At 53.6% G+C, this 12,608-nt stretch overlaps 2 protein-coding genes across 2 annotated transcripts in view; both read left to right on the top strand.

The window, feature by feature from the left end:
* The window catches only part of LOC141543530 (serum paraoxonase/lactonase 3-like), a 28,114-nt gene extending 22,821 nt beyond the window's left edge, over positions 1–5,293 (top strand). Inside the window, exons 6-9 of the mRNA XM_074268947.1 lie at positions 331–531; positions 1,925–2,006; positions 2,284–2,412; positions 5,066–5,293. Of these exons, the coding sequence (XP_074125048.1) occupies positions 331–531; positions 1,925–2,006; positions 2,284–2,412; positions 5,066–5,224 (571 nt within the window). The 3' untranslated portion in view covers positions 5,225–5,293. The remainder of the gene's footprint in view (positions 1–330; positions 532–1,924; positions 2,007–2,283; positions 2,413–5,065) is intronic.
* Positions 5,294–11,373: 6,080 nt separating this feature from the next.
* The window catches only part of LOC141543528 (serum paraoxonase/arylesterase 1-like), a 24,103-nt gene continuing 22,868 nt past the window's right edge, over positions 11,374–12,608 (top strand). The window contains 1 exon segment of the mRNA XM_074268946.1: positions 11,374–11,501. Within this exon segment, the coding sequence (XP_074125047.1) occupies positions 11,425–11,501 (77 nt within the window). The 5' untranslated portion in view covers positions 11,374–11,424.

Raw genomic sequence — 12,608 nt, 5'->3', positions numbered from 1 at the left:
TCTTGTAAGTGATGGGCTCCATTTAACTCCTTGATGGTGGATTCTTTTTATTTTGAAGGTGAGAGGTGGTGACCTCTAACCTATTACCTTCCTCTTTTGTGACCATTTAGAGCTCTCTTTTCTTGTTTGTGTTCTTTTAGTGTAGAAGGGGAGCAGAGGCCAGAGGGCTGGGGTCCTGGGGTTTATCGACTCCACAGCTTCTTGGGACTCCTAATACATACATTACATCATTATTGTGAGAATGTCCAGAATAAATTGATGGAGTTTGAGTGTGAACAGATCCTGCATTAAATTTCTCTTCTTCTCTGCCTGCTCCCCCCGCCATTGCAGTGTGAATGACCTTGTGGTTCTAGGTCCAGAAGAGTTCTACGCCACTAATGACCACTATTTCACCAATGAGTTCTTGGCCCAGCTGGAGCTCTTCTTGGACTTGCAGTGGACAAACGTGATCTATTACAGTCCGGGACGAGTCAAAGAGGTGGCCACTGGCTTCAGTTTTGCTAACGGAATCACGATTTCCCCAGACAAGAAGTACGTACACTGCTCTGAAACCCCCTTTGCTCACTGTCCGGGACCCGGTAGCTCCCTTGGGTGACCCTTTGGGGTTTCCTTCCTTAAAAACCTGTCGGCACCGAGCAGGGTAGCACGAAGTCCATGACAAAGGTTCTGCAACATGGGCCTCCCCTGCTAAGGAAAAGCAGGCTCTGACTAAGGAAGTGGCTGTAAATGTGAGCTCTGACCCGTGTCGTCATTGGGGGGTAGGGAGGATGTGGAGCCTCGAGAAGGGAAGACTCGGGGAGGGGGAGAAGTTGGAGTCTGTGAAAGGCTCTGGAGGAGGAGGAGCAGAAAGGGTAAGGAGAGCCATTGCCCTCTATCTCTTCCAAGCACCTGCTAATAATGATAAGGATAGCTGGTGTTTCCAATTCACTTTACATGTATTCTCTCATTTTCTCCTCACAACAGATTAGGCGACAGAAGGGGGCAGTGGGGAAATGACTTACTCAGCATCACACAGCTAGCACAGGCCTGAGCCAGATTTGATTTGAGGTCTTTCAGCCTCTCCTTTGCCCTCAAACTGCCTTCTACTTGTTTAAAATGAAAGATCTTGAAATAGAATGAAAGTGCCCCTGAATCACACCGGCAGAAGGCAGAGATGGGAGACTTGTCTCCCCCACAGAGCCCACAGGGGAAAGACTTTATCCCCAGACCCCCTAGACATGGAGTGCACAGTCTATTCCAACCTGCGGAAGCAAACCTCAAGCGGATCTGAGATCCATCCCGCGGATCTGAGCTCCATCCCGCGGATCTGAGCTCCATCCCGCGGATCTGAGCTCCATCCCGCGGATCTGAGCTCCATCCCGCGGATCTGAGCTCCATCCCACGTCTCTTTTATTTCTTGGTTCAAGGAAACTTCAGATCATTTAATAGCTATTCTCCTTCACTCACGACAGAGGGGGAAAATGGGATGTATCCAGAGCTGTGGCTCCTGCGGGCTGGGGCAAGGAACCCACTACAGCCACTGCAAGAGGTGGGAGAGGCAGAACAGGCAAGGGAAGGAAGGAAATTCCCTTCCCCGCTCTGTTCCCTCCCCGGCGGCCCTTGTTCTCAGGACAATTTGCTGCCATTCAGTGCTCTATCAACCCAATCTCATTGGGAGGGAGCTGTTTTACCCTCATTTTATAATTAAAGAAGCAGAGGCAGTGTGGGGTCATACGCCTAGCAAGTTTCTGAGGCTGAACGCGACTCGGGCGTTCCTGACTCCAGGAGCGGTGCCCCGTGCCCTCGGGCGTCGCCCCGTGCTTCTCGCCCTCTGTAACTTTTCATACTGTTCATGGTCATTGCCCCTTCTCTCCAGGATGCAGAGGGGGAAGAGCGGGGTCCATCCTCTTTTCCCACAGAGGCAAACAGCATCTCTCTTTTGAAGGTACGTCTACGTAGCCGCGGTGGCCGCTCACAGCATCCACGTTATGAAAAGGCACGCCAATGACAACCTGACTCAAGAGAAGGTAATGAGCTCTGGGACGCTCAGACGGCAACTTCCAGCGGACTGTGGAGCGGGGCTTGGCTGCCGAGGTCAGGGACTCCGCGGCTGCAGGGGGTGAGGGAAAGGAGAGAAGGCATCCTCCACCGAGGGGTAGTAAAGTCCGTCTGGAGAGAGAGGACTGTCCCCCCCAGGGCAGCAGGGGCCACTACGACTCGGGGCTTGCCTCCGCCGGGAGACGGAAGGGGTGGCCAGGGGAGGAGGGAGGAGGAGCTCCTCACAATGCCCCTTTCACTTCCAAGGTCCTCCATTTGGGCACGTTAGTTGATAACTTGTCTGTGGACCCCGCCACGGGCGATGTTTGGGCAGGATGTCACCCTAACGGCATGAAGCTGCTACTGTATGACCCCGCGGACCCCCCTGGATCAGAGGTACGGCTTCCTCTGTGCTCATGGGCAGAGCCATGCTCACAAATACAGGGTGACCCACGTGAGGACTAGAGGGCTCTTGATACCGAGGGAAACCGAGGAGATGGTGGAGAGAAAGGATTTAGGGAGAAAAGAGGCCCATGGCAGAGCCCGAGAGGCTCCTGTGCTTAGTGAGCATGTCCCGGAGGAGGCAGAGAAGGAGCTCCTGACAGGGAGAAGTATCAGGAGAGACTGGGCTCCCCCCTAAACCCGGAGAGAAGAGTCCCAAGGGGGACACGTGGCCAACGGTATCGCTGGTAACTTCGGCTGGGGTAGTTTTGGTGGGTGGTGAGTTTGGAAGTCAGAGCGTGGAGGGCGAAGGATCAAGAGAAAGGGGTGAAGGAGGGGCTTCTGTCCAGGTGGCTCTGTCCCAGAGCCAGCCGCTACGGAGGGATGGAGCTAGCGGGGCGGCAGCATCCCATGAGGGCAGGTTTAAGAACAGGGGAGAAGAGATTGAAACTAAGCCAGGTATAGCCAAGGACGACCTCCTGGAGAAGAGGGCAGGACACGGGGTCAAGGTACATGTACAAGCTTGGCCCAATGAAGGGTCATCTCTGGGGGAAAAGCCAGGGTGAGGGAGCTGCAGGGGGGAGAAGATGCGGAATGAGAAGGGCAGAAGGAGGAGCGCCAGCCTCCAGGGTTTTCAGTGAAGTATGAGGTGAGGACTCCCTGGGAGGGGAGGGAGAAGGGACAGAGTTTGGAGCCCCTTATGCGGGAAGCTGGGCAGGGGATCTGTTTGGGGAGTGTGGGAAAACTGCTGTCCTACAGTAATGGTCCAGTAGAGATTAGAGAACATATATTTGCAGTGACTCAGTCAACCTGGCTTGGTGATTTCCTTTAGCAGTATGAGAACAGGAGACAAGGAGGGAGGTGATCGAATAATCCAAGCTTGGGGTCTGGCAAGGAACCGTTCAAGAGGTCAAGGGATGAGGGACTTGAGATTAGGGAATCGAGCAGTATGGATTTGGACTGATTCACCGAGAGAGAGAACTGAGGAGGGGATGGCCAGCACGGGGAGGACAACCCGGGGAAGTCATGAGAACCGGCGGGAAAAGAAGGCACGAGGAGGATGAGGGGCCGAGTTCAGAGTTGTGAGGCCTTGGGAAGCTGGAATAATGAAAGATTACGATTAGGAACTTCAGAATTTATCAGTGAAGCATTTAGGTGATGGCAAGCTCAAGAGCAGGCCCATCTCGGAACTTCCTCAGGCTCAGGGTGCTCCATGGTCGGCACCCATGAAAAATAAAGCCCATAGTTCATGAGCCCCCACCCATGTCAGCCATGGGATTTTAAGGCTGTGTCCTTTAAGGAAAGAGCGATAGGTAAATACGTACAGGGGCCCAGCTACCAGAAATCATAGCTCACTTTTAAGCTAGTTAGACTTAAAGACTTTGGGGACACCCGAGATAAACAGAACATTTCCCCTAAATCCCGGCACACATTCTTACAAATGCACACCCCTTCAATGGGATTTTGGACTGGCCTAAGAAATGTGTCTGGAGAGGTATACGTGTGAGGCGCCCGTGTGAGCACACGAAGAGGGAAGCACCCAAGGTGGTCATACCCAGGTCATTGCACTTCCAATGCTGCAGGGCCACATTGTCTTCCAGAAGTCCCCGAAGTCTTTGCCCTCCCCCCCCAGTGCCCTACTGAGCTCAGGGTCATGGCTGGGGGGTCCCAATTGTGGCCCTGCTCGGCACCTGGCCACCTCTCCTTAGGGTTCATTTATCTTTGGAGGAGGCCGGCCGGCCCTTTACACACTGAGTTAGGCAGGAGAAAAGCACCTCATAATTCCATTTCTAAAGCCTTGTCTCCAGTCAGGTTTGCTTTTCCAAAAGGTCAGTTTCTTCTCTAAAAATCAAGCTCTTTGGGGGCACAGAATCGTCAACAAACCAAGTTGTTCCTCAGATGTTTTAGCCTTGAACGAAATCACAGTTTGTTGTTTCGGGAAACTGCTTAATTTCTGATTTCCAGTCTACAGCCCTTTGAAAACCATGTCTCAGGGAAGGCTTCCCTCCACCATGAAGATCACCTCCCAATATTTTCTTCAGCTTGGTGTACAAGTGAATTTGATTTTTGTTTTATTTTCCCCTGAGGCAATTGGGGTTAAGTGACTTGCCCAGGGTCACACAGCCAGGAAGGGTTAAGTGTCGGAGGCCAGATTTGAACTCGGGTCCTCCTGACTTCAGGGCTGGTGCTCTAACCCCTGCGCCCCCTAGCTGCCCCATACAAGTGAATCTGAGCAAGAAAAAAGTTTCAGTGAGGGGGGCAGGGTTGTTATTCTCTCTACCCATGGGGCCTCGCTCCTCCCTTTTTATGTATATGTGGCCAGCAACCAGCCTGCCAGGCTTTTATCGCCCTGGATTAACATCCGCAGGCACAGTACCAAACTCCGTGCCCTAAAGCTCCAGCCTTCCAGGCTTGGGCGGGGGAGGAGAAAGGCGGCTGGAGAGCAGACAGACGCATGTTCTTGCACGGCAGCCGAGGGCCGACAAGGCTCGGTCTGTCTGCTGAGGACTCTGGGAAGGCAGAAGTCACCGGCTAGCCACCCACTAGCACGGGGTCTTGCTGTGATCCTGGTGGAAGCAGCCATGAACCCGGTGCACTTTCTTGGTAGGTGCTTCGCATCCAGAACATTCTCTCCCCGAAGCCCACCGTGACCACGGTCTACGCCAACAACGGCTCCGTCCTCCAGGGGAGCACGGTTGCTGCTGTGTACCATCAAAAAATGCTGGTGGGTACATTGTTCCACAGAACACTGTACTGTCAACTCTGACCCGGCCTCCCAGGGCTGCGGGCCGAGGAAAGGAGGAGTGAGGAGCAGCAAATAAAAAAATACAGAAAACCTGCACTGGCATTTCCTTGGTGGGGGGCAGTGGGGAGCCCGCAGGACTGTTTGGTGGCAGTGTCTCTTCTGGGCAACTTCAAATGGGAGCCGCAAGGCCCCGAGCGGGGCTGGTCCCTCGGAAGAGTCCAGCCGTGTCCAGCCCTGAGTGGGGCTAGTGACCAGAGAGCGAGGACAGAGAGCCCCTCTTCTCCTGGAGGGAGACCTCCGGCTCTTTGGGGTGGGGCTCCTCAGAGCACTTCTCTGTTCCGGGGATTCCCTGGAGAACGAAGGGCTTTGTAGGCTTGGAAGGCTATAGCCAAGGAGCTCCGTTCCAACCACTCAAAGAGCCTTGAGTGCAGATCCAGGAAGAGAGAGAGCCTCAGAATGAAGGAGGAGTCCAGCCCTGGCAGGGCGATGCTGACTCAGTGGGACAGTTACTGGGACACATCCTCCCCGTCACGTTGTGACTCCTCCAATGTCCAGTCGGGCTCAGGATTGGCTGGCCCGTGGTGACCATGTTCCAGGTGCTTTGGATGAGGGGCTGAGCCAAGAACGGTGAGCGGCGCCTCGGGACATGGCTGGACTTTCTCCCGTGAGACGGATCCAGAAAGGGCAGTCCCAGTGAACTGTGGGTGAGGCACAAGGTAAGTCCCATGAGGTAGTGATTTCTGATAGATTCAGAGCTTCTTCAATAACCTCGCCAAAAAAGTGTCTGGGAGGACTCTCATCCTCCCCCGGACCATCCACACCAAAGAGTCAGCTGCCCCCATGCTCCTTTCACTTTCCTGGAGCAGAGTGGGAAGACTCCCAGGTCCCAACTCAGCTGGGAACTCCCTGCAGGGACCAGGCCGCTGTCCTCCCTGTGCCTCCGAAGCTTCTTTCTCTGGAAGTTTGGGCGAGTCTCTCCCCAGCTCTGTGGAGCTTCAAGCCTGCTAGCGGAGCCTCTTTATACCCCTATGGAGCCAGTCTATCAATCAGCATTTATTGAATGAGTGCCAGATGCCATGCTAAGCACTGGGGCTACAAATATCTGGCAAGGGAAAGGCAGTTCTGCCCTCGAGGAGCTTCCATTCTCAGGGGGAAAGGCAGCCCCTAAAAGAGAAGCTAAACATGCTGGGGCTCCAATGGACGGACCCTCAGGGTCCTGCTCGCCAAGTCTGACCACTGAAGCATGGCTTTTAAGCCTTCCCCCCAAACAAGGTTCTGGCAAGGACTCCCCATGGAGTAAAGAGCCCACGGGGGCTGAGGGAAGACCTGAGGCAGGGTGGTGAAGTCCTGAGCCAACCGTTTGAGAGGGGAGGCTGCTTTCTGCTCCAGGGAAGGAAGCTATATAAGATGTGTCCATGGACTCAGGGAATGCCCCCCCCCCTCTCCCTGGCCCACCTCTGCAATCCAAGAGGGTGAGAGGTGGAGATTAGCTGTGAACTCTTTACAGACCGACAGTTGTTCTCCCTTGCCAGGGTCCAGTCCCCCTTCAGGCTGAACAGAAAGGCTTCAGCCTGGGCCTAAAGACCTCCCATGAGGACGAGGCTGCCATTTCTACAGACAGATCCTTCCTCTCCTGGGCAGCTCCAAGTATGAGACAACATTTAGAACCCTTTGGGTGTTTGTTTTGCTTCCTATTCGGTTTCTTGGTGAAGTAACAAAGGTATTTAAGTATATTGCAACATATTTCATGGAGAAAACATAGGAACAAATGGACTTTGTTTTTAGTAAATAAAAGCTTCTTAAACCAAGCACAAACATTACATCTAATAGGGTACGTGTAATTGGAGTCCTTTCCAATAAGACCAGGGGTAAATATGATCATTACTATCAGATTATTTGGCATTGTCCTGGAAACACTAACTCTAGAATTAAGGCAAGGATAGGAAATTAAGGGCATGTAGGCAAAGAAACAAAACAAGCATTTTTACTCATGATCTGATGGTCTGACTAGAGAATTTTAATGAATCACATAGAGTTAAAGGATTAATTCGTCCTATAAATTTGCAATGTAAAAGTAAATTCACACAAATTACTAGCATCCTGAATGTTGTTAAGAAAACTCAGCAGAAAGAGATAGAAATCAATTCCATTGAAAATAAATATAGATCAGATTACTTGGGGTGAGGTTAAAAAAAAAGGGAGGAAGAAAAATTGGAACACAAAGTCTTGCACAAATGAATAATCACAGAATGGTTCTCATGAAATAAATAGAAAGGAAGAAAACAGCATATAAAATTAATGAGAAAAATGGTTAATACCTTTGTTTTGAGAAGCAATGCAAGCAATCTTTAAAAAGATATATATGAAAACCTACTATTGTTAAATACTAATGAGATGTATGTTATCTAAAACGTTTGGTTAGCATACATACCCATCACATGCTAGGTGGAGTCAATAAAACCCAAACCAGGTTAACTTCTATTTTGTGCAAGTTTTTGGTGATTCTCAGTAATAATCAAGGCTATTTACAAATGTCACACACACACACACACACACACACACACACACACACACACACACAGACGTTGGGAGGCTTGCCCTTTCTAGAGTAAATATTTGAACAAGTATGTAAGTATTATATAAGTATCCTATTTGTTGTGAGCTGTCAGTTATGAGTCCTGAAAGAACATAATTAGGGTTTTGATTAAATTAATATTTACTCTTGTTTTAAAAAATGAATGTTAAAAACTATCTTTAAATATATTTGGAAAATATAAAACACTATTTAAATGTTTAAAATAAACCATAAAAACTCATTGAAATGAAAAAGAAAAAAAGAAAACAAACATCGAAGAGAGGATTCTGGTAAGATGACAGAGTAAAAAATTCCAAGGTCTTCAGATTTCTACCACCAATAAGATAAGACTGCTTCTCTGGGCAAACATAGAGTGATTAAAAACATATAGGAGTCAGGGCAGAACAAATGATTCTCCCAGGACAATCAGAGAAGATCTGAAGAAAGATATGAGACCAAGAAATAACAAAACAAAGTATAAGGAATGAAAAAATAGAAGAGAATTGTGATATCTCATAAGAATAATAACAGATCTGGAGAACAGATCAAAAAGAGAAATTGCCTGAAGAAAGATTATTTGATAAAATGATACAAGAAATAATCAAAGAAAATTATCCTGCACTATTCAAACAAAAGGGGGAAATAGAAATAGAAAAAAATCCACCAGTCACCACCTGAGAGAGATCCTATAAGGAAAACCTACAAGAACATCATTGCTAAATTTGGCCCCCAGATCAAAGAGAAAATTTTACAAGCAACAACAACAACAAATATGCTAGAACTACGATTAGAATCACACAAGATCTATCATGGCTACAATTTAAAAAACCCTGCAGGTCTTGAACTGTTATTTATCAAAGATCAAAAGAACTAGGGTTAAAGTGGAAGGGACCATCACTACTACGATCATGAAAAGGGGCACTAACCATTTGGCTCTACAGTCCCTGGGACTGTGCCATTGAAAGAATTCAAAGAGACTCTTCTAGTCACAAAACAGTTTATTTACACCATAGCTAATGGATTATAAGGGAATCTAGCAATGACAAGTTTGGGAGAGTTTTTCATATTGAAAACGTGGGGCTTCGGGCTGCAGGCTAACAGCCTACCAGCTTGTAAATTGTAAAAGAGATAAGGAAGGAGCCAGGGGGTCTTTTCGGTTGTATGGCTTCACATTTCTTAGCTAGATATGCAGTTTTGAGTGGCTCCTGGACTGTGTCCCGTCCCCTAAGTCCCACCTCTCCCAACGTGCTAAGTCTGCCATCCTTCTGACTTTTCAGAAGCGTCAGCGGACTGCCCTCATTTGCTCTCACCATCCCTGGAATTTCTCAGGCAAAACGTCCCTCTCAAGATGTTGTTTCTCCCGGTGGAATAGAGGCTCCTTGAGGACAGGGACTGTCACTTTTGCACTTAACAGTGATTAGTGCATAATAAGGCTTTAATTTTTTAAAAACTGTCACTCGTCCCAGCACTTCCTGCCGCAAACCATTCTTCTGGGTTAATTGTGAGGAAAATTTTCCTGACTAAAAGCCAGAATGTGCAAGTTTGTTGCTTCTCCTTGTTCTGCCCTTTGGAGCCCCATGGAACACGTCCAATGGCTCTGATGTAAGATTATCTTGCGTATCCTTGCACAACTTGCCTTTTTCTGTCCCTGTACCTTTGCTCCGGCTCGCATGCCAGGCGAATACTCCCTGCTCTCCTCTTTCCTGGAACCTTCTCGAGGAAGCCTTGCCCTCCCCACGTTCTCCGCCAGCCCAGCTGCGAGGCTCCTCTCTGGACCTCCAGTAGATGGACAGGGGGTTGGCTGAGTCAGCCAGGCAGTCATCCTGGCCCACAGAAACGAGGTGCTCTAGCCCGAGTCCTTTCCCGACCGAAATCAAAGCCATTTACAGAGGTGCAAAGGCACTTAGAGTTGGCTAAAGAAACTGTGCTGTGTGGGGAGGGGCCGCAACAGCCATCCCACCCCATTTGGGCACCCGGATGTCGGGCAGTGTGGAGGTAAGAGGCGCTCAGAGGGACAAGGGCTGCAAGCTCCTCGAGGCAAGGACCGTGTGGTATGGCCCCCAGCCCTAGTTCCCAGCCCAGAACGGGCACCCGGCAATTCCCGTCCTTTCTCCCACTGAGCCTCCTCTTCTCCAGGCCAAACCCAACCCGGCGAGGACGGGCTCTCGGAGTTCTTCCTCTTCCCTGCTTCTCCTCCTTTGCCCCTCTGACTTCTTCGAAGACTCAGCTCAACCCTCAGCCCTTGCAGCAGCCCTTTCCCGCCGTTCCCCTGCTCTGCTACCGGCCTCCTAAAATGTGGGACCCGGAGACGAGGCCTGCGGGTCCAGGCTCAAGAGCAGACGGAGTGGGGGGGGGGCTAACAGGGGAGCCGCCCAGGGCCGGAGGGGCCTCACCTGCTCCCCGGCCCCAGAACCAGGCGGCCTTCCCAGAGCCTCGCTCCTCCACCTCTGCGGTGACTCTCCCAGAAGGCTTTGGTCCCGGAGCCGATTCCCTTTCCTGAACTGCGGGAAGCTCGGGATTTGGTTCCTTCTCTCGACCCTCGATTTGTCCCGATCAGTCTTGGACACTCCCGTGGTCCCCGTCACTCAAACTCGCCCCGGTTTCCTGGGCTCCCGAGTCAGGCCGCTGCCTCCAGCGGGTCTGGGCCCCGGCCGGACCCCGGGCCTCTCTGTACGGCCGCGACCTGGCCCCGGGACCGGGAGAAGCTGGTCTGAAGAACCAGGCGTTGGGTCCTGAGCACGCCGCTGCGCCCGATCCCCGCTTTTTTGACTAAGCCCGCCTGCTGAAGCCTCCTCGGACCCAGGCCCGCCGGTCCCTAGTGGCCTGATAGCCCCCTCCGAGTCTGGGCCCCTGAAAATGCCTCCCCTCCCCCCCCGCCCCCCGCACATTGTCAGACGGGCTTCAGACTGCTGCGGGGCGGCCGAATCCCAGCCCACAGTTAACCCCCATCCACAGCAAACGCCCCGTGCTCATCACTAAGAGGGAGGGGCAGGACCCAAGTCCACGCTGCCTGCCGCGCGCCGGCCACCCGACGGACCGCATCTGGATTCTCCGAACAGCCCCGGAGCGCTGCTGGGGTCCACCCCGTTAGACAAGGAGGAAGCTGAGGTGGAGAGACTTGCCCTCCTCCCTCTTCTTCCCCCCTCCCTCTCCATTTTCCCCTTCCCTCTTCTTCCCCCTCCCTCTTCTTCCCCCCTCCCTCTTCTTCCCCTCCCTCTCCTTTTTCCCCTTCCCTCTTCTTCCCCCTCCCTCTTCTTCCCCTCCTTCCCCTTACCTTCCGCCCTCCGCCCTCCCCCCACTTTTCCTCTTCCTCCCTCCGCCCTCCCCCACTTTTCCTCTTCCTCCCCTCCTTCCCTGCGCCCCCTCCCCAAGAGTTCCGATCCCTTTGGAACGTAGCGGAGTCCCAGCCGTGGAGCTTAAACTTCAGTCTCCGACTTCGGTCTTGGGCTCAGGACGGGCCCGGTGGGCGACACAGGACAGCCCGGGGGCCGGGCCGGGCCGGGGATGCGAGGGGGCGGGGCGGGGAGGCACCTGGAGCTGGGGGCCGGGCCGGGGCGGGGAGGCCGCCTCCATCTCCTTCCCCCAAACCATTCCAGCCCCTCCATCTGCCCAAGCAGCTCCTAGGCAGGCGCGCAGCGGCTCGGCCATGGCGCGGGGGCTGCTGCTGCTCACCCTTTTGGTCCTGGCGCTGGCTTTGGTGGCGGAGAGACGGGCGGCTTTCCGGTGAGCGGCCGCGAGTGGCGGCTGGACGGGGTGGCAGAGGCTGGCACAGGGACGGGCCCCGTGGGTTGGTGTGAGGGAGGCCGCCCCTTGCAGGAAGACTGCAGGAACGGGTTGGGGGGGGGGGGCTGGAAGCCGGGTTCCAGCAGCTCAGTACTGGGCCCACCTACAGAGGGGGGGGAGGGGGACGGCCGGGGCGGAGCGGCACCGTTAGCCTAACACCCCTGGGAGAACTCCACCGACCCGGCGCAGGCGGCAGATGGTACTTGGCGTCCCTGTCAGAGCTTCCCAGGACTAGGGGAAAGCCGTCTCCAGGAGTCACTCCTAGGGGAAGGGCAGGGACTGACAGCTCCCCCTCCCCCTCCCCCCTCCCCCAACCACCAGCCCGGATGGGTCAGATTCCTCCCGGTAGAGAGCTATCATGAGAGGCCCTGGGGCCGAGGGGCACCAACCTTGACCCTCAGTGATGCAGGGCCAGCGTGGGGCCAGCGGCAGAGAACAGTGGGAGAGAAGGGCCCCACCCTGGGGGAGAGAAGTCAGGGGCAGCGCTCTCACTGCTCCTGCACTGCCTGCACTGCTCCAGGGGCCGCATGGCTCTTCTGGGCCAAGCAGCGCAGAATGGGGGGCCGTTTGCGGGCTGCCCACAGCAGGGGGCTTCCAGGGAAGCTCTTCCGGGGCTGGTGCAGCAGCTGGGGAGAGAAGCGCTGAGCTGCGCTCTGAAGCCCAAGCTTCCCGGGGGGCTCTGGCCCCGCTCTGAGGCCCCAGGAATCTGGGGGGCTCTGGCCCCGCTCTGAGGCCCCAGGAATCTGGCGGGTTCTGCCCCCGCTCTGAGGCCCCAGGCATCCGGGGGGCTCTGGCCCCACTTCCAGAGTGAGGAAGCCTGAAGTATAGGGTGAGGAGGGGCCACCCAGGTGGGCTCACAGCCTCCCGCAGGCTGCCCCCCGCCCCAGGGAAGACTAGCTTATGGGCCTTGAGAGTAGGCCAGCGTGCCCATTCAGGGCCAGGGCCCAGAGGGGAAGCAGCAGGCCTAAAGCTGGGCAGTGTAGAAGGCCTGGTACCGCAGCGTACTGGCCTGGTAGCCAGAGGCTCTACAAAGGGAGCGCCTCGTTC

Source organism: Sminthopsis crassicaudata, chromosome 5 (assembly GCF_048593235.1).
Source record: "Sminthopsis crassicaudata isolate SCR6 chromosome 5, ASM4859323v1, whole genome shotgun sequence".
NCBI lineage: Eukaryota > Metazoa > Chordata > Mammalia > Dasyuromorphia > Dasyuridae > Sminthopsis > Sminthopsis crassicaudata.
The sequence above is the reverse complement of the archived record's forward strand: the minus strand, read 5'-3'. Positions and strand labels throughout refer to the sequence as shown.